The 18383-nt window shown below is 46.8% G+C and overlaps 1 protein-coding gene across 1 annotated transcript; it reads right to left on the minus strand.

The window, feature by feature from the left end:
* Window positions 1-8463: 8463 nt before the first annotated feature.
* On the minus strand, window positions 8464-17554 carry LOC144144752 (neprilysin-1-like). The gene is made up of 3 exons (XM_077676265.1): window positions 17401-17554; window positions 14117-14527; window positions 8464-9616 (listed from the first exon to the last, which is right to left on the minus strand). Exons 1-3 carry the CDS (start codon window positions 17467-17469, stop codon window positions 9416-9418), a joined length of 681 nt encoding a protein of 226 aa, XP_077532391.1. The 5' UTR covers window positions 17470-17554; the 3' UTR covers window positions 8464-9415.
* Window positions 17555-18383: the final 829 nt, after the last annotated feature.

Below are 18383 nucleotides of genomic sequence, written 5' to 3' on the forward strand. Positions count from 1 at the left end.
CTTCAAAACCGCGTCGATGCTGAAACGGTTCTGCTAAAGATTCACAACGGTCACCATTGGCCGAAAGTCATTAGGCCCACGATGTGAGGGAAAGGTATGGACTGCTTGTTTCATATCCCTGAAACAGAAACTCGCTGAGGATTGGGCCACTGAAGAGGCTACATACAGGCGCTGTGTTCGCAGCTTCTTCATATTACCCTGAGTGCAGTAGTTTCGGGGCACTCCGAAGATCTTATGTTTGGACAAAATCGTACATTAGCGACCACGCCCCGCAAATTTTTTCAGGGCTTTTACAGGTCGAAGCTGCGATCTACAATGGCAATGACAATCTACAATGACCTCATGTGAACGCAATATGCAATGCGGCTGGTCTCCAAAATAGATCATCTAGGACAAAGTAGGCTGGGGAGAGGGATGCTTCAGCTGTTGCCGTTTAAATAATAAAATCTGTCAAAAAAAAGTGATTAAAAATTATGAAAAAATTGAAGCGGGGACAGTTTTAAAGCTACATACGTACGAATTACTGCGTTTGTGTGTACACTGTGATCCTTCTGTGAATTTTAGACCTATGCTTTGTATAATACATAGAAAATGTAGTAATTACTTTGCGTTGTGCTATTTCTCTCTTACGATTGTGCTATTATGCTTAAATTTGTGAACAGACGTGTTTATTATGTACGCTGTAAATCGGGTGGCTGAGGCCCCTGTCAGGCCACGTCCGCCTTTAGTCTCAGCCTCCCCTTGGTTTTGCCAAGAAATAAAAATCAAATACTGAAATATTTGTTTCAGTGTTACAATTAAATACCATTGCCTTGTGCTCAAACGTATAGTGTCAGTCCTTTATGAAGCAAGACTCCTTTAAAAAAATCCAGGGCAATCTCCACTAACGTGAAACCTGAGGAGGGGCGAAGCATGCAGTGCATAAGTGTATTCTTGGTGCCTTGGCATTTTTGCCAACGGAGATGAAACCGTTGCTGGATAGAGGTACATACCGCTTAGCTGTAAAAGTCTCTTGTCGTTGAAGCGTGAAGCTCTCCAGCGCGAGGCGTAAACGCGCGTCCCGATGTTTTTTTAGTACGAGTTACGTTCTAGGGCGATGCGTAAAAAAGTTTCCCGGTGGTTTGGTACCGTGACAACATGAGACGAATGACGATTGCGACGACGACGACAGGAGAAGCCACCGCCCCAGCCCTGAGGGGCTTCGCCCCTAAAAGCTGAAGCAGTAGAGGACGGAACGACAAAACCAGTCTGCTCGTCTTTAACGATCAGTGAGCCGCCCTCTCGCGGGAAACAAAACGGCCATCATTAAATTCCCGATGACATTCATATAATTATATAAGGCCTCACATATTTCTCCAGTAATGAACCTGCGTACACTAGCTCGGATGACTTTGTCCTAAAAAGGCCTGGAGGACACCGCTCCACGTTTACGCATGGCGTTTTATGAAAGTGTTTATTATTCACCCAGGAATTTTGTGTTTTTATGTGAGTGCTTTTATGCTGCCGCTGAAAACAATACATTCTTATAGCGTCTTTGTGTACGTACGGTTGCTAAAGTACGCTTGCTCTTGCTAAAGTAAGTAGAGCCAAAATGTTCACCAATAGCAAATAATTTAGGTCTTTATTTGAATAAAAACAGCGTACGTTTTGATTGCTATGACTAGCCATATATTCTGTCTTGTTGCAGTGTCTCCCAGACTAATCTACAGTATTTTCAAACGTACGAAGGCATTATTTGGTGGATTTGAAGTTCATACTGAGTGTACAAAACACCTCGCCACCAATGAATTATACGCACCGACGATGGCAATTGTTCAGTCAATAGTTCGAGGTGTGCTATAAATTATAGGTAACGCGTTATGTTAGCACCTCTCTTAACACTTCATGCTTTTCTGCTACGTCAATACAACGAACACCCAGACACAACTGTTTATTAAGGATTACCCATTTTCGTTCTATCGCGAAAGAAGCGCCAGCCAGCATAAAATGTCACGCACACGTTCCAAATACCTCGCTTTACTTTCTTTGCCTTACTCTCGCAACAACATTCGTCAGACTGACTGCGCAGTATGTGTTGAACGTCATTCGCAGCGGAAAACGAGACAGTGGCATTTTCTGAGCAAGCAGGATTTGGGGCCCTATTCTAGACTGCACAAATTCCCAGGGAACTGGGGAACATGCGGGAAGTCTTTTCTGATTGGCTTTCAATTTTGGTCACGTGCTTCCGGCTGACAAAGCGGTTGTGTGCGCTTTCTTTGTTTTGACATTCATGACGTGTACTGTCAACAGTTCTAAAGTTTGCCTTATTTCTCTTCGCGCGATGTGCACAATTCTTGGCCGGCAAGGAAAAACGAAATGCGGCGGACATGACAACGTAGGTCTGTCTTTGCCATTCAACAACATTATGGCTTGCAGGCCATGTCCTCTCTGTGAATGGCTGAAAAGATGCGACGTAAACAGTTGAATAGGATGCATACATCACTTATTAGCAGCTGTAGGCTGCGTAAAAATGACGTGGTAATATGTAACAGCTTGCAAATGGCGGCTGCTTTTGCCGCGAAACTGGGCAAAAAATTTCCCTGATCTTCGGCGCCGGGAACTGTCGGTGAATTTGCAGCAGGCGCAGTTTCAGATGACGTGCGGTTTAAAGCATGTTTTCTAGCGAAAGAAATAATAGTTTTGACTGTTTCCAAGTATCACGGAGCATACAAATAACTTACCGTAGTTTGCTTTTATGTTTGACAATAAAATAAAAATTATTTGTTTAGCGTAACAGCAACGAAAGGGGTAGTACAAGCCGCTCCATGACAAAGACAACCCAATGCATGGCATTTGTCCAAAATTCTCCTAGTAGGCGTCTGGTTCACATGAGTGAACTCAAGAAAAAATAACAAAGAAAAGTGACTGTTTTATGAATTACTGCACTAATTGAAGTCAAGCTTGCCGAATGAGTGAATCGGCGACATCTATATGCCCCACGGTTATCAGGCGTTGCGGGTCGCTGCCCTTATGCGTCTAACAAACGATGGTCGCGACCGTCTTTTTCTCTGACCACGCCATAAACTTGTAACATGGGAGCAGACGATAGCGTGGCGGCGGTGGCGGAAAGAAGGTGACACCGCAACAAAGCTTGCATTGAAACACAGACCTCAACTATGTTACTAAAAGCGATTGAAAGAAATAAATAGATACGGCAAAAAAGATTGTGTGCTGTTCTTTGGCTCAACATCCCCCTTTCCCTCGCTTTTGGATCAACGTTACTCGATCGCCTTGTGGTGTTGACGCCAATGTTGACCTGCAGAAATGTGTTTCCCTTGCCAACCTCAGCTACGGTCTAAATTTTTATAGTATATGCCAAGGGTATTTATTTCTTTTATGGCAATATTTCATACCTTTTTGTTATGATCTTTATGAGTGAAGCGTCAAATTACACTGCATGTCGTCACAGCTATACGTGCATCACATCACTGACTGCTTACGTTGTTGAAAGGTCCCCAGGTGGCCAAAATTAATCCGGAGCCCTTCACTACGGCGCGCCTCATCGCCTGCGTTGCGTCGGTGCTTTAAAGCCCTACAATCAATCAATCAATCAATCAATCAATCAATCAATCAATCAATCAATCAATCAATCAATCAATCAATCAATCAATCAATCAATCAATCAATCAATCAATCAATCAATCAATCAATCAATCAATCAATCAATCAATCAATCAATCAATCAATCAATCAATCAATCAATCAATCAATCAATCAATCAATCAATCAATCAATCAATCAATCAATCAATCAATTGCTTACGTTGTGCTTAGGCAAAAAACGGCAAATTTCCCGGGAATTTGTGCAGTCCAGAATAGGGCCCTTGGTCATCAAACTCTAGGTTAAACGACGCAGATGTCGCGCACAGGGTCAGTGCATTAAAAACGTATTATCTAAAAAGGCCCGTAACGAACAATTCTGGTGCATCACGTATAGCACGTGCTTAAAATGATGACTTAACCAATTAATCACCAAACGTTGATATCCACTGTTTTCCCATAGTAACAGTGAGTGCAGCATTCCATAAATCTTGAGTTGGTACTATTTATAAAAATTATTCTAGTGGAGATTTGCGATAGAAATTTGAAAAAAAATCGTCCTCGCATTAATTTAGTAGCTTCAAAATTTGTCGATGCAATATTCGAGCTAGCGTAAGACCAGTCGAGCACCTGTTTCGGAAGCCGTGTTGGCGCTCGTACACGATATTTGTCTTGAAAGGGTGGAAGTTAGGGCGACAACAAAAAATCCTAAGGCGGAAGCCCTACATCACCATGTTCCCGTTGTAAGGCAATAAAGGCGTGAAAATTATGTGTGAGGCGCACAAAATCGCGTAAAATATCGGAGCGTGCGTGCTAAAGGGGAAGAGGAGCGCCGGAAAAGGGTTTTAAAAAAAATGAAGGAAGCTGACACTAATGCGCGAGACTTGAAGGTAGCGAAGCTGTACGCAACAGTATCGTTTTTCATACCCGCCGCGGTAGATCAGGGACAAAGGCGTTGTACTGCTCAGCACGAGGACGCGGGTTCGATTCCCGGCCACGGTGACCGCTTTTTTGATGGAGGCGTAAAGTAAAAACGCCCGTGTGTACGAGATTTTGGCGCACGTTAAAGATCGCCAGGTGGTCAAAATTAACCAGGAGCTCTGCGCTACGGCGCGCCTCATCGCCAACGCTGCGTCGGCGTGTTAAATCCTGCAATCAATCAATCAATCAATCAATCAATCAATCAATCAATCAATCAATCAATCAATCAATCAATCAATCAATCAATCAATCAATCAATCAATCAATCAATAAATCAATCAATCAATCAATCAATCAATCAATCAATCAATCAATCAATCAATCAATCAATCAATCAATCGTTTTTCCCCTATTTCGCCTCGCGGCGTTGTTTAAGCCTCGCTGCTGTTCGAGGGACCACAGCTGGATGTTCGTCTTCCTCCACCGCACACGTTTCTGCGCCGGGCGTAGCCTCTTCGCCTTCCTACGTGATGCGCTGATCGCCGCATCAGCGGCCTCCTCGCCTTCCTCCGCCACGCCCCGTGTACGGGTCCCGCGTGCGTCTGCTTTCCCTCCTCTCCTATCTCTCCCCTGTCACTATCTCTCTCCGCTATCTTTCTCCGCCATCTCCGCCATGCTTAGCAGCAATACGCCCTAGATAGTTAGTATGCACGTTTGTCTACTTTATCACTTCACTCTCCTCTACTTCCCTTCACCCGCACTGGGTTATTTTTGATTGGCTGCAAACCTCCTATAGCGTCGCTGGAGCGGGTGTTGTTCCCATGGTTATTCTTTTTATTTTTGGGAAGGGAAACGTGGAAAAAGAAATAGAAGAATACTTGGGTTGTATGCAGGCCGAGCTCAAAAATATTCCCAGTGCAGTTCCTTTCCTTTTGCTTTCCCGCAAACCCCAACGACGTTTGCCCAAGCTAACCATGACTAGCGCAGAAAATCTCGGATGCATTGCATGCATTCTTGGCACTCGCCCTTAAACCCCTCACCCCCCCGCCCTTCTAGAATAAAAAGGCTATTCTGTCGCAGCTCCTCACTAGACGGAAATGACACGTAAACAACTAGCCACAGTTGTTCGACGAATGAGAGGTCTATTAACTAGCAGTCGCGTCATAAAAACCCTACAAGTTAGAATGAAATATTACTTGTCTGTAAGCCTACTCTTACACCTACTCAAAAAGGTAAGCATTTTTTCAAACGCAAAATGTGGCCCACGTATATTGTTCCAAAAGAAGTGGTCAATCATGTCCATGCTGTGAAGGAGGTATTTCTTTCAAGAAGCTCCCTAACGAAGGCACGCGAGTGAGAAATCGCCCGTCTCCCGCAACTCGCCGTTCAGAAACCCCGCTCGGAGGGTGTGATGAACGCGCACAAGGTTAATCTGGGAAAACCTGAAAAACACTTGGTGCTCGATCATTCAGTTGCGTTGAATGCTTAGTCAAAGTGAGGTAGCTGTGCGTGAGAGACGAATTTGATTACGGCTGTTATCTTACCCATACGTATTTCATCGCAGTTATATATTTGTGTGCATTTGTCGAAGGGAACTATTGGTGGTGAGCGCGACCACGGGCGGCGCTGCGAAGCGCGTCTCCGTGACGTTGGCTTAGTGATTCTCATATTTGTCGTTTGCTTCACTCGGGCTCGCTCTCCTTGCTGTTTCTTTGCGCTCTGTTGACTTTTGATGCTTGTCCGCACCAAATTTCGCGTGTGCGTTACTTTCTATAATAATAAAGAATTAAAATCATATACACTAGCTCAAGGCGTGATTTAAAATATAGTTTTTGGTACCACTCTGGAAAAAACATTGCTGGCGTCGCCCCGTTCCTTGCGAAGCCTATCCTGTGCGGAGCTCGAAGAGTAGAGGCTTGTCGTCAGCTGCTGTATCGAGCAATCTCTCAAATGAAAGAAACAGCCAGCTGCGAAAAACTGACAACAGCAGAAATGCAAGACGAAAACAAATTCCAGGCCTTCGGGGCTGTCGGCTTTGGCATTCCCGGTACTGGTATGTAAGGAGATGGTAAAATCATTTTTGCAACCTTGGCGAACGCTCGAAAGTATTGTAGCACATCACTTCAAGTTGTCATGGAATGAAAGTATGCCTGTGTGTACTACGGACCGCAAAAGATGTAAGTTGAGTCCTAAATAAGCAACTGCATGTATAGGCACGTCCTGGTTATATACCAAGCTTTTAACCAGTATCGCGGATTATTCAGCAAAACGTCAGCAGTTGAGCACGATACCAATAACGTCGTCGGTTCAAGCTCGGAGGCTGTGCTCGTATACAGGGCACGGCAACATAGCCGCTTCATCCACAAAGTAATCGTAGTTTTAACCTCGTCTGATCTTTGTAGGTGTAAACAAAATTACAGAGACATAGGAATCACCACCCATTTTTCATTACTGGTTTTCTGTCCTTATAAAAAGTCAGTACCGAGGGTAAAAAGCCAGTACGGAGAGGAGCTAGTGCTAGTCTTCATGTGCGCCGCCATAACATGCTTGCGCCAACAGACACACGCAAACGCACACACACGCACGCGCACAAGCACACACGCGCACGCACGCACACGCTCGCCCACGCATTCTAGTCACGTGTACAGTAATAATTCAGTAAGACTATGTTTGTGACGACCTGGAGGCATATTTACGCATATCTTCCCAATATTCAGATATGCGTTATAGTAAAACTGCACTCAAAAGGCGTAGGAGAAGGAGCGGGAGGAGAAATTTTTAGCAGTGGAATCGAGCTGGCTAGTGGGCGGGGTCCTCAGTACGCGAAAAAGAGCCAGAGTAATTTTCTTCAATTCATGAAACACCATCCCGAGTATATAGGCCAGGATTTGTTATTTACACCTGAAGTGCTTGAAATACAATAAAGAGCTACTTGGACATATTCATCGCGTTCGATTCTTGTTATGCATGAAACCGGCACGAATACTATTTATTGCATTCGTTAGCGAGTATATGAAGCCTTAAACTCCGTAATCATGTCATAACCATTCGACGCTCCTTCAATTCCCGCTCTTCTCCGAACGAATATCGGGCAACCTTTCCATAGCAAGTTAGAAGTGTCACTGCGGATAACGGCGCTGCCGTCGTTATCAGCCGATAGCGGAATTGTGAAAGAGGCATTGGTGGTGGCTAGGGTTATAAATGTTGTGACCGAGGCCTGAGCGGTGGCGAGGAGTGGAAGAGCGGTGCCGAGGAAACCGACTTCAGCGGAATGACAGCTTTGGGGATGATACATATGCAGCTTGGCTGTGAAATGGCTTTGTGATAAAAAAAACTACTGTACGAGATTTCGGTGCATGTTAAAGATCCCCAGGTGGTCAAAATTAATCCGGAGCCCTCCACTACGGCGCGCCTCATCGCCTGCGTTGCGTCGGCGCGTTAAACCCCACAATCAATCAATTTGATAAAAAATTCAGAGCCCTTCCACCCCGTGAAGAGGGATGGCCAGCAAAGCTGCGGTGCCGAGCCTCAACGTGAGGTTTGACTGGGTCGTAGTCCAAGGGGTGCACGAAGCAAAACACGTTTGTTTGTAATTTGCGATTGAGCATTGTTCCTGGTTATTAACCGAAAGTTCAGTCCTGTCCAGTGACTGCTCCTCGCGCATGCTCAGCACGCCTGTTCACGAGCCACGTGAAACGGCTATCAAGCGGCACCGACACAGCGTCATACTTGGCTACTGCGCAATTCAGACGCACACCTGGGCACGCGGCGGCGCCAGTGCGTCTGCCGCGGCTATGACGCAACACAATCAAAGCCAATCCAGTCCAATCGAATGCAATTCAATGCCCCTCGCGCTTGCGCATAACGGCCCATCACGGCACACGCGAAACTGCTCAACCTCGGCCAGTGTAGCTTACGCTACAAAACACACAGGAATCGTAGGTAGAAATTTATTATAGCGCGGGTATGGTAATCACGGCGCATGCTCTATGAAGGCCTTAGGACCTTTTTAATTTTGTATGATTTTTTTCATGGCCCGGGGGTGTGGCACGCAGTTTTACTATTCCGGGGATTTCAGTGGGCTCCGCAACGTGGCGCTACGCTCGCTAGCGATTCCTGTCTACATCGCTCTGGGACCGGAGACGATCTGCTGGATCCTAGCCATTTACAGCTTTGCTGTAAAAAACTACGCTATACATTTCGCACGCGAGATATTTTCGTGCGATTTCCAGCCTACAAGTGCACTTCTGTAGCTAGACGCATTACTTGACATGCAAGAAGCGCTTTTTTACGTCAGGGGTAGGCAAACTTTTGAGGTAGAGAGCCTTGTGTCAGAAGCCGACACGGCAAATCCGGTTGGGGCTTGGCAGGCGAAGTAAACAAATCAGCGAATTGAACCATATACTTGATAACAATTGTGAATAATATGGCTGAAGGGGATAATGTCAGCTGCAAGCGACCAATTCTCTGTTCTTGTGTCCTGCTAACCCCATTGGAGGTCAAAACTGGCGTGTCGGCCTTCAAGCGTGCCGACCCGTGCTTTACGTGTATTACAATAAATAATACGAAATGGTCAATATCAATGAAGAACATGCTGAAAGAGTACATAGACTAAAATACGAGAATTTTCATTTTCTAACAGGGTTGGTCTTAATCTGGAACTGTTTACATAAAGATGCGAATTCAATCTTGCCTTAGTAACAGCAGCTTCCCCCCACGAAGAAACAAAAGTGTTCGCAGGAGCCTATGCAGCGCGAAATTCGTAGTTAATATACGAACGCCTCGACGAATTAGGTAACACCAAAATATTCGGCGTGTCAAACCTGATCCCGCTCGTTTCACAGTATTTATGGCGCTACGCTACGGCTGAGTCCAAGTCAAAAGGCACAAATGAAAACGGAGGTCGTGGTGTTGCATCATCGGGGCGGGCGGTCCCAAAAGTGGCAGGTGGGCTCGGGTCGCATGGGATCCCCCCGACGGCAGTTGAAGGCCCGGTGGAAACCCCGGTCATTGGAAAGCGGCCCGTTGACCAGCTCCCGCTGCGGAATGTGCGGCTCCTTCGGCCCTCGGTGGTCCGGGCTCTCGCACATGGCGCGAGCGTAGGCAACATAGTACAGCTGCGGCACAATAGAAAATTATTTTAGCGTCTGCTGTTGCCAGATAAATAAAAATTCGTCAAGCCTTCCATTGTGTGAAGAAGGGCCAACAGCGAGGATCGAGCAACGATATGTGTTGACGTTTTCGTGTTATTTGCAATAGTGCATACTTCCTACCTTATTAGCTGAACGAAACTTGACAAAACTAGAGTCCGTCTGCCTCCCGTAAAAGCCCATGTGCTTGCAGCAGTCGGCAATTCGACACTATTTACAGCTTCCCTGTAATCTGCGTAAACTACCAAAAGTACATGAAACTCCACATAAACTTACAATCTGAGCGGCTAATTGTCATATAATTTATTTTGGAAAAGTTCTGACAGACCAAGACTTGCGGCCGTTTACTGTAGCCATACCCCCTCCGTTGACGGCCATGTGTACTGAGCGCTGACAGGACTTTTGTAACATTTACAATTTCACTCTAAACTAAGAGTCACAAGAAAATGAAACTATAAGCAATGTTTTCTAAGATATCTACATTAGGTTGACGGCTTCAGAACATTCGCGAGAAACTAGACAGAATTTGTTTCGTAACAACGCGATGAACAGCCCGATGAACAGCGACAACCGCAGTAGCGTATATACAGCCTCGCTATAAAAAACAGTCCGACAACACTTAAACCCTTATTCGTTTAAAATAGCGGAATGATTGGGATTTTATGGCGTTAAAAATCCCGCGCCAACTCCACCAACGGGAAACCTAGGGAGGGGCGAAGCATGGCGCGTATAAGTGTATTCTTGGCGCCTTGGTATTTTTGGCCACGAAGATAAAACCGCTGGGGTTTAGAGGTTGATAGCTATGCTGTGAAAGTCTCGTGTCTCGAAGCGCGAAGTGTTCTGGCGTGAGGCGTTCGAAAACGAGTGTCCCGGTGTGCTCTTTTTGTACGCGTTTTCGGTCACGGAGATGAAACGTTCTAGCGCGTGGCGTTGGAAAACGAGTGTCGGGGATTTTTAGTACCGTGACTACATGAGACGATCCACGACGACAGAAGACGCCGAAAGCCCCAGCCCCTAAGGGGCTTCGCCCCTAATAACTGAAATTTGGTAAATTCCGTATCGAAATAGGTTTCAAACGCTAGCTATTCTCCTTTAAAGCACACTTAGCATGACACGCATGACACGAAGATTACTTACGGCCAGTCGGTTTCTCATTTAAATACTTAAAGGCGTTAAGAAATCAAATTTGTTGCTTGTGCGTTTTTGTTGCAAACCTTTCATATTGCTTTAGAAAGCATGATACACGCTCCCACATTTACGTATTCTGAGTAAACAATTGGCCGCGTATCTGCTCCATTCGTCGCAAATGTCGACGAAAGACGATAGTCGACTGGCGCCCCTGCCAAGTAAATGCCTCCCTTCTCTCTCGCGCTCACCTAATATGATGTTCCTCTCCCGTCTCGCTCCGCCCAAGATAAACACGCTAGATATTTGCTCAAGTCAATTTAACTTTACTGCGTTCCACTGCTCCAGGCCAGGGGCCCCGATGCCGGCGCTGCCGTACGGTGGAGACGGGCGTGAATCCAGGCAGCCAATTACAACATTTACAGAACTACGTTGCCCTGCTCCACGCCCGTTCCAAGCGGCACGTGGAACCTTTAATTACTGTTGCCGTTTCATTTCTTAAACTCTGCCAGGAGCTATAGTGGTGGGGACGAGAGCAGGCGAATTGAATTTTTTTTTCTGCAGTGGATGCACTATTGCATTTGCCATCGGAAAAATCAGCACCTATGCATTTTTAAATAAAGTAACACTGCAGATAACATTGATGTATTTAGTTTTAACTAATATTTGCGTAATGTTTTGTTCTTGCTTAACAATGTTGACAAGTATGAACATTGCCACCGGACTTAGACATTTAGATTTGGCGGTGGGTATATACGTATTGTGCAGATTCTATTTCCCCTTGACCGGTCGGCTGAATCGAGTGACAGACGCACAAACGAAAATTTTAACGTTCCAGTAGCTTAAGGGAGGCTGTCGTCTTTAATAATTCATTATCGCTCGATTAATGTCACCATGTTGCGGTTTCGGTTTCTCGGCGCCGATTTCAGCAGTGATGTCAGAGTGTTGCAAGTGCACCCTGCCATGCGTGTCTACCATTCGGCGCTGTGATACGCTGCGACTTTGCTGTGGCGTCTGCTCTTGCACACACGTTAAGCGGTGTTCGAACGACGGAGAATTTCAGCGGAGAAGTCCGAGGGAAGTCGTGACGTCACCGCAAGCAGACTTCCGCTCGCCCAGCTCATTGCGACTGCCGTACGTATATCACTGTTTGCAGTCACCACGCTACACCTAAGATCAGAGCTGCCGATGTACTGTCGATTCCGCGTAGGCGGCAGTTTTCGTTAAATACCCTGCGCATGCACTGATCTCCTCAGCCGCCCCAAAAGCGGCCGCGGATGTGCTGCAGGCACTGCGAGAGTTCATTGCGGCCGTGGCTAGAGAAGTAACCGCGAGGCAGTGAATGAAGAGACGCGCGATGGGAGCAGCCGGCCGGTCTGCCTACAGGTCCGCCTACGGATGTTAGGCTTAACACAGCGGCGGATATTCGATTGCCACTCTCGTAAATGATGCAAACAACGATTTTTAATGTAATTCGTTATTACACCATTACCCCCTTTCTTGTATGCACCGCTTTGTTTGCTACTTGAGTCCCATTTAGTGCAGCGGTAACAAGCTACCGCTCTAGCTACCTGCGCCGGTCTGGGCCAATTCGCGGCCGCGGCCGCAGCCAACGCAATGCCCGAGCGGCTCCCTCAGAGCGCCTGTCTTGTTGGACACGAGTTTTCGCGTCCAGTGTAATAAAAAGCCAATATAAGTAGAGTGCCTGGAACCGCTATAGATTTTTGAATCACGGCCATCTGCCTCTCACTGCTTCTCTATGCTTCGTCTCAGGAAACTTGTGAAAGCGCACAGGGTCTCTGGATGTGCTGGGAGAGTACTCCATAACACAACAGCAGCCCGACGTGGTGCTTCGTAGCGCAGAAGTTTGGGCTGGCTAGGGCATCGCTCGTACTCGCTTGCTCATCCGGCCAAACAGGTAGCTGTGGTAAGTGGAGTTCACATTGACGTAGATCGAGTCGCTAACGTTCTATGACGTCACTGAAACTTCGTATGCTGGAAACATACTGACGTCATGTTTAGTGGCGGTAGCGATAGGTCCCAATCTCCAGAACGCATATTTAAGTGTTTGTTAGAGAAATTAAAATATATAATCAACATTTGCTGTACCCAGCACTTCGTGTCGAGTGTCCCTGGATGCAGAGGAAGCCTATAGCAGGCTTTCCACAGACTTAAAAGTTCCTGTCTCAACCTTTTTAAATCCGCTTTAACGCAAGAGAGGGCGCCACCGCCTCCGCAAGCGCGCGATCACTGCTCACACAGGCTCTTCTCTGGCGCCCACTCAGCGCGCGCCGTGTGGTCAAAGAGAGACTTGCAATCTTTGAATACACTTATGCACTGCATTCTTGACCCCTCTCCAGGTTTAACGTTATTGCAGATTTTTGCTGAAGCCACTGCACGAAGGGTGTGCCGGGCGCCTCATGCCGGAGGTGTTTTTTTCTTGGTGTTTTTGGCTGACGGCAAAATACCAAGCTCAAGCTAAAACAGGTGTGCTGTTAAAATTCAATTAGTTGAAAATTCTCTGCGAGAAATTGGTACGCAATAGTATGTTTCAAAAGACATAAGTGAACTTGATACATTTCATAATAATTCAAACCATATTTCCTCGTGCATTGCATTATCTCACATAGTTTTTATATTTTACAAGACTTGAAAAGCAATATTGCCTTTATAAACTAGCCACGAATGTGTAAGAACTGATCCTTCCCTGTAATAATGAAATGGTAAACTGAACAAAACTCTCTTGGGAGAGTGCAACGCATGCGGTACTCGGAAGACAGGCCTCCCTGATTCCATGTTGCCCTTAAAGCCAGAGCCAAGAAAAGTTTTCTGTTCACTGAACCTATATAGCTATGCGAGATATGTGCGAATTGAATACTAAAATAGTGAATACGACTTAGAGTATTAAACCCAAAGCGGGAGAGTGAACGACGTAAGTCACACCATTCACTGATGCCAACGCTTTCCACAGGTACCTCTATAACGGCTAAACGACAGCGCTACGCACGTTGTGTTGTCGTCGTTCTACTGTTGTCCCTGTCGGAAGCTAGCACGTTCAAGATGCTTCATGTTTTTCAAACTTGCTTCATGTTTTTCAAACTTGCTCAGGCCCGAGACCTTTCAAGTTACCAGTCATCACGTAAAATGAAACTTTAGAGAGAATTCTAAAGTTTTTTGTATAGCGGCCTCAGAAATTATAAAGATGGGCACCTGCCTGGCTAAAAATAGTTCGTTTAAGAAGAATAGCCTAAACGAAAAGTTTGGTGAGGGGAAATATATTTCGGGTTGAAAAATAGCTTGACCAATGTGGATTTGGAACCAAACGGGATACGGAACGCTCACCTGGTTCCATCCGAGCGTAGTCAGGGCGTCCCGGCTCCCTATGAGCTGTTCCAGCGAAGTCTCACGCGCCAGCCGCACCACGTACGCGTCGTATGCGTTCCTGGCCGGCTCGAGGGCTGCGCTGTGGATAACCGCGCGCGTGCCTCGCCCGCGACCAGTTAACGCCGACCTTCCGAGGGTGTGGTGTGCGCGCAGGCATGCGAGCAATTCGTTGAACCTGGCGCTACCCGCAGTCGAGAAGCGGTTGCCTCGGTGTTGTGCCTCGCGATGGGGTGGTGTCTCTGGCAGCAGAAGCACGCGCAGCATGCACCGGGAAAGCATCGGTGCCAGCCGCGCCGCCTGCAGCAGTGGCCACAGCGGACTCCGTATGTCGTGAGTCTCCACTGCCGATGACAGCCGCAGGTACAGCACCTGCACGAGAGATGGCAAGGGTTCATGGACTGAAGGTGCTTGCATGAGGAACGAGGAGCCAATTAACAAGGTTTGGATTTCAATAGCCCGGCTTCAACTTCGAGCGCAAACTTCAAATTACGGTTTTCAGTAAGATGTTCGCAGTAGTCTAGGGATACTGGTTAACTTCGGGCAACCTGGAGTTTGTAGGTTGCGCAAAAATAACCGGAAGAGATCCCTCCCAAGGTCTTTCAAGTGACGTAAAGCATATCATTAACGAACCACCAAAACACTGGCTCAGATCTGAGTGACAGTCGCGGTTGATAAAACAGGTCTAGGTCGCGTGACTAGTAGAGACTGCACGCTGTTTATCTTACGTGAGGGCGCCCGTGGACAAAGCATGTAAGGAGGCATTCGCAAGTAGAATGCAGCCCAAGGCAGCTGGCCCAAACCAGGCGAACGCAGTTGTTGGCGCCCCTAGAACTGACACCGCAAGCAGCGTCTTTCCCAACGAAGTTCTGTACGGCCAGGGTGCGGGATTTTATGGCGTCCGCGTGGGAAAATGCAGTGTGGAAAGACCAGCTTACAAGTACTAAGCTTACACCGATAAACTCCCAAAGCGCCATATTGCGGTATGAGACGGCTTGTGTTGCCCTTAAGAATGTCCTACGAGGAGTTCATCTGTGTTTAAAGTAAAGCCGACTTCTAAAGAGGTCCACGTAAGCTTGGCCAAGCTTATACCGATAAGATCACAAGGCCTCCATATTTTCGTAAAAGAGGGCTTATATTCCTTTAGAGAAACGTTTTCCAAGCAAATCGTTCGTGCTTAAAAATTGCGCCATCTTTTAGGAGACCGGTGTTTAGTTTCTCACAAGTTTCAAAATGCGATGCAAACGCGGCTCGGTAACAGCCACGCGAGTTCAGACACAAAAGTAAGACACAGACTCAGCGGGGACGACCTCGCTAACAGCCGACAAAACGTGCAGCTTCGTCGGACAACCACTTTCACCGAGTGGAATGGTCCGTGATTTCTTTCACATATTTTTGTTCTTTTACTTTTATCTGGAGCCTTAAAAAGTAGTTTCCATTCTGCGCATTTGTTTCCCGAAAAACAATCGAACTTGTGGTTTTAGTTAAACGAAAGGTGCTGCTCTCGGTTATGCACTTCTTTTCTGCTTCAAATATTCCTAGGTTTTCCCATGCACAACCGAGTTGGAAACGAATGTGTCGTGATACAACTGCTGGTAGCTTAACAAGCTCTTGCCTGCCTATACTTTATGTTTATGTTGTTTGCTAAGGTAAAACTACTTTTGAACACGATATTCTTTCTTGGACTACTTAAACGCAGAAATTTTGGTCTGTCTGTCTGTCTGTCTGTCTGTCTGTCTGTCTGTCTGTCTGTCTGTCCGTCTGTCCGTCTGTCCGTCTGTCCGTCTGTCTGTCGGTCTGTCTGTCTGTCTGTCTGTCTGTCTGTCTGTCTGTCTGTCTGTCTGTCTGTCTGTGACTCCATTTAGGCACCCGGGCAAAGTGAAATGAAGGCTGCGCAATAGTCTTATATACTCACAGCCAAATCTAAACGTTTAAGTCCGGTGTTAGTGTTCATACTTATCAACATCGTTGAACAAGAACAAGTCATTAGAAATATAAGGCAGCAAATAAATACGTAAGAGATACTTGCAGTGTTCCTTTTTTAAAGTATTTATGGATGCTTGGTTTTTGTGATAGCAAATGGAATACTACATCAACGGCAGAAAACCGTCACCTGCTGTTGCCAGTGCTACCTCCTGGCGGCATTTATTAAGAAAGCAAACGGCAATAGGAATGAAAGGTTCTGCTAGATGGGATTCACGTTCCGCTTGGAACGCTCGTGGCGTAGGACAACATGGTTCTATAAACGTTGTAGTAGGGTGCCTCAGTTGCACCGCGTCTCCGCCGTACGCCAGCGCTGGCATCGAGACACTCGCCTTGGACCAGTGAAACGCGGTAAATTGAAATGGACTTGAGCAAACCGCTAGCGTGTAATCTTGGGAGGAGCGAGACGGGAAAGGAACAGCATGAGGTGAGCGGGATCGAGGAGGAGGCCTCTAATTCGTAGGGGCGTCAGTCGACTATCGTCTTTCTGCGACATTTGCAACGAAAGGAGCAGATACGCGGCCATTTTTTTTTTGCAATGGTGTACGCTTCTGAAGGAGCGGAAATTTAAACTCTTAAAGAAAAGGCGTCAGGTAAGTGATACCGCCAATATTGACGCTCCAAACCCCCTTGGTCCGCGAAACAACGCTTCGCATAGAATAACGACACATGAGCGTTCCTTCAACTTCACCTCCTGGGGTAATAGGTTTAGAGGCTGTAACCTGCTGGGGGAGTGAAATCGGAAATTTTGAGACTGGTTCCGGGATGACTGACTCTAAGGTATCAATCTGCTGAGGTTGAAATGCAATTCAAGTTCAGTGTGCTTACTTGTCACAGTGGTGGTACATTGTCCATCCCTTCGCTACTTTATCTTGAACGGCGAAAGCAAGGGTTGGCTTGGTAACAGCGGCTTCTACATCTCTTAAATTACACATCCAAGGATAGCTAATTTAAACACTTGATATTCATGATATTCCTCAATAACTTATCACGTTGTATTCACTTCGGTATTCATTCATAGTTTTTCACTTGTGAAAATGGGTAGAGACTTGGCCCTTTTAAGGAGCACCTAGAAAAATATCAGAATTCCACGCAAAACTTGTGCCACAATATTTTGGGGTGGTAATTCGATCACGTGATTGTCAATGGTATCTGGTAAGTGTCAAAATTTGAATTTCAGCCTCAATTCACGGGCAGACTGAAGCGCCGAACACCTGTACCCCACATGCTCCGGGATACTTCGGCAAACGTAGCAGCCTTACATTCTCTCTGGCGTCGTGTGTGCAGTCCGGGTCGGTGGCGTTATCCTTGACGGCGTCGAAGCGGAGCATGCGGCTTTTGAAGCGCGCCTCGCGGAATACCTGGTACGTTGCGAGTGCTTGCGAAGGCAGCGCCTCCACCGGAAACACCGGCGCACTCCCGTTGCTGTCTTCGTAGCGGCCGAGGTAGAACCGCACCTGAGGGAAATATGCGCTAACTGACTTACCGGCGCTATTTGTAAGGCGTTCCAAGCATGATAGTACACATACAGTGCCATCTTTTACTGGTTCCGGATTGCGGTACACCTTGCCAAAGCCAAGGCTGCCATATTGCCACAAAAAAAAAAAAAACGTTTTGAAGCAAACCTCTACTACTTTCGTTAAGCGATTTCATGGAGGATGCGCAAATGACCTTTTTAGCGGAGACACACTCCCGGCGACGCACCCCTCGAAGCGCATCGCGTGATTCGCCGGGCCCGCTATTGGCCCGTGTGGGCGCCGACAGCGGTCGCCACCGCCGCTGCGGCCGAGGCAGCTAACCACCCCCGCCGCCTTCCATGCATGCGGCGCTGGGTGGTTTCGGGCAGCGTGACTCGTCTAGCGCCCGGTGAAGAGGAACGGTGTGTTCGCCATGAATGAACGCCGCGTTCACCCGGCCTCCTTCTGTGAGCGTTCCACGGAACCGAACGGCTTTGAGACATGGTCGGCAATACAGCTAAATCAAAGGCTAACCAAGGTTAACCAAGACTCATACCAAGCCAAGCTTTTGCTTTGCATATTGAAGGTTAACGGGGCTAAGCAGCAGCAATTTATTTTGGAGCTGCATAATTTGTACAAAATACCGCGTTAACACTCGCATATTAGCAGGGATGTAGCAGCCTAGCTAATTCCCAAAACAGTACACAGCGGAAACTAGGTACACCAAAACAAGATCCCATGAAAACTAAAGCAAAATAAAGAAACGATGTATCTTTTTTGCAAATCTC

Source organism: Haemaphysalis longicornis, unplaced genomic scaffold (genome assembly GCF_048455015.1).
Source record: "Haemaphysalis longicornis isolate Haplotype H1 unplaced genomic scaffold, Haemaphysalis longicornis Haplotype H1 scaffold_7, whole genome shotgun sequence".
NCBI lineage: Eukaryota > Metazoa > Arthropoda > Arachnida > Ixodida > Ixodidae > Haemaphysalis > Haemaphysalis longicornis.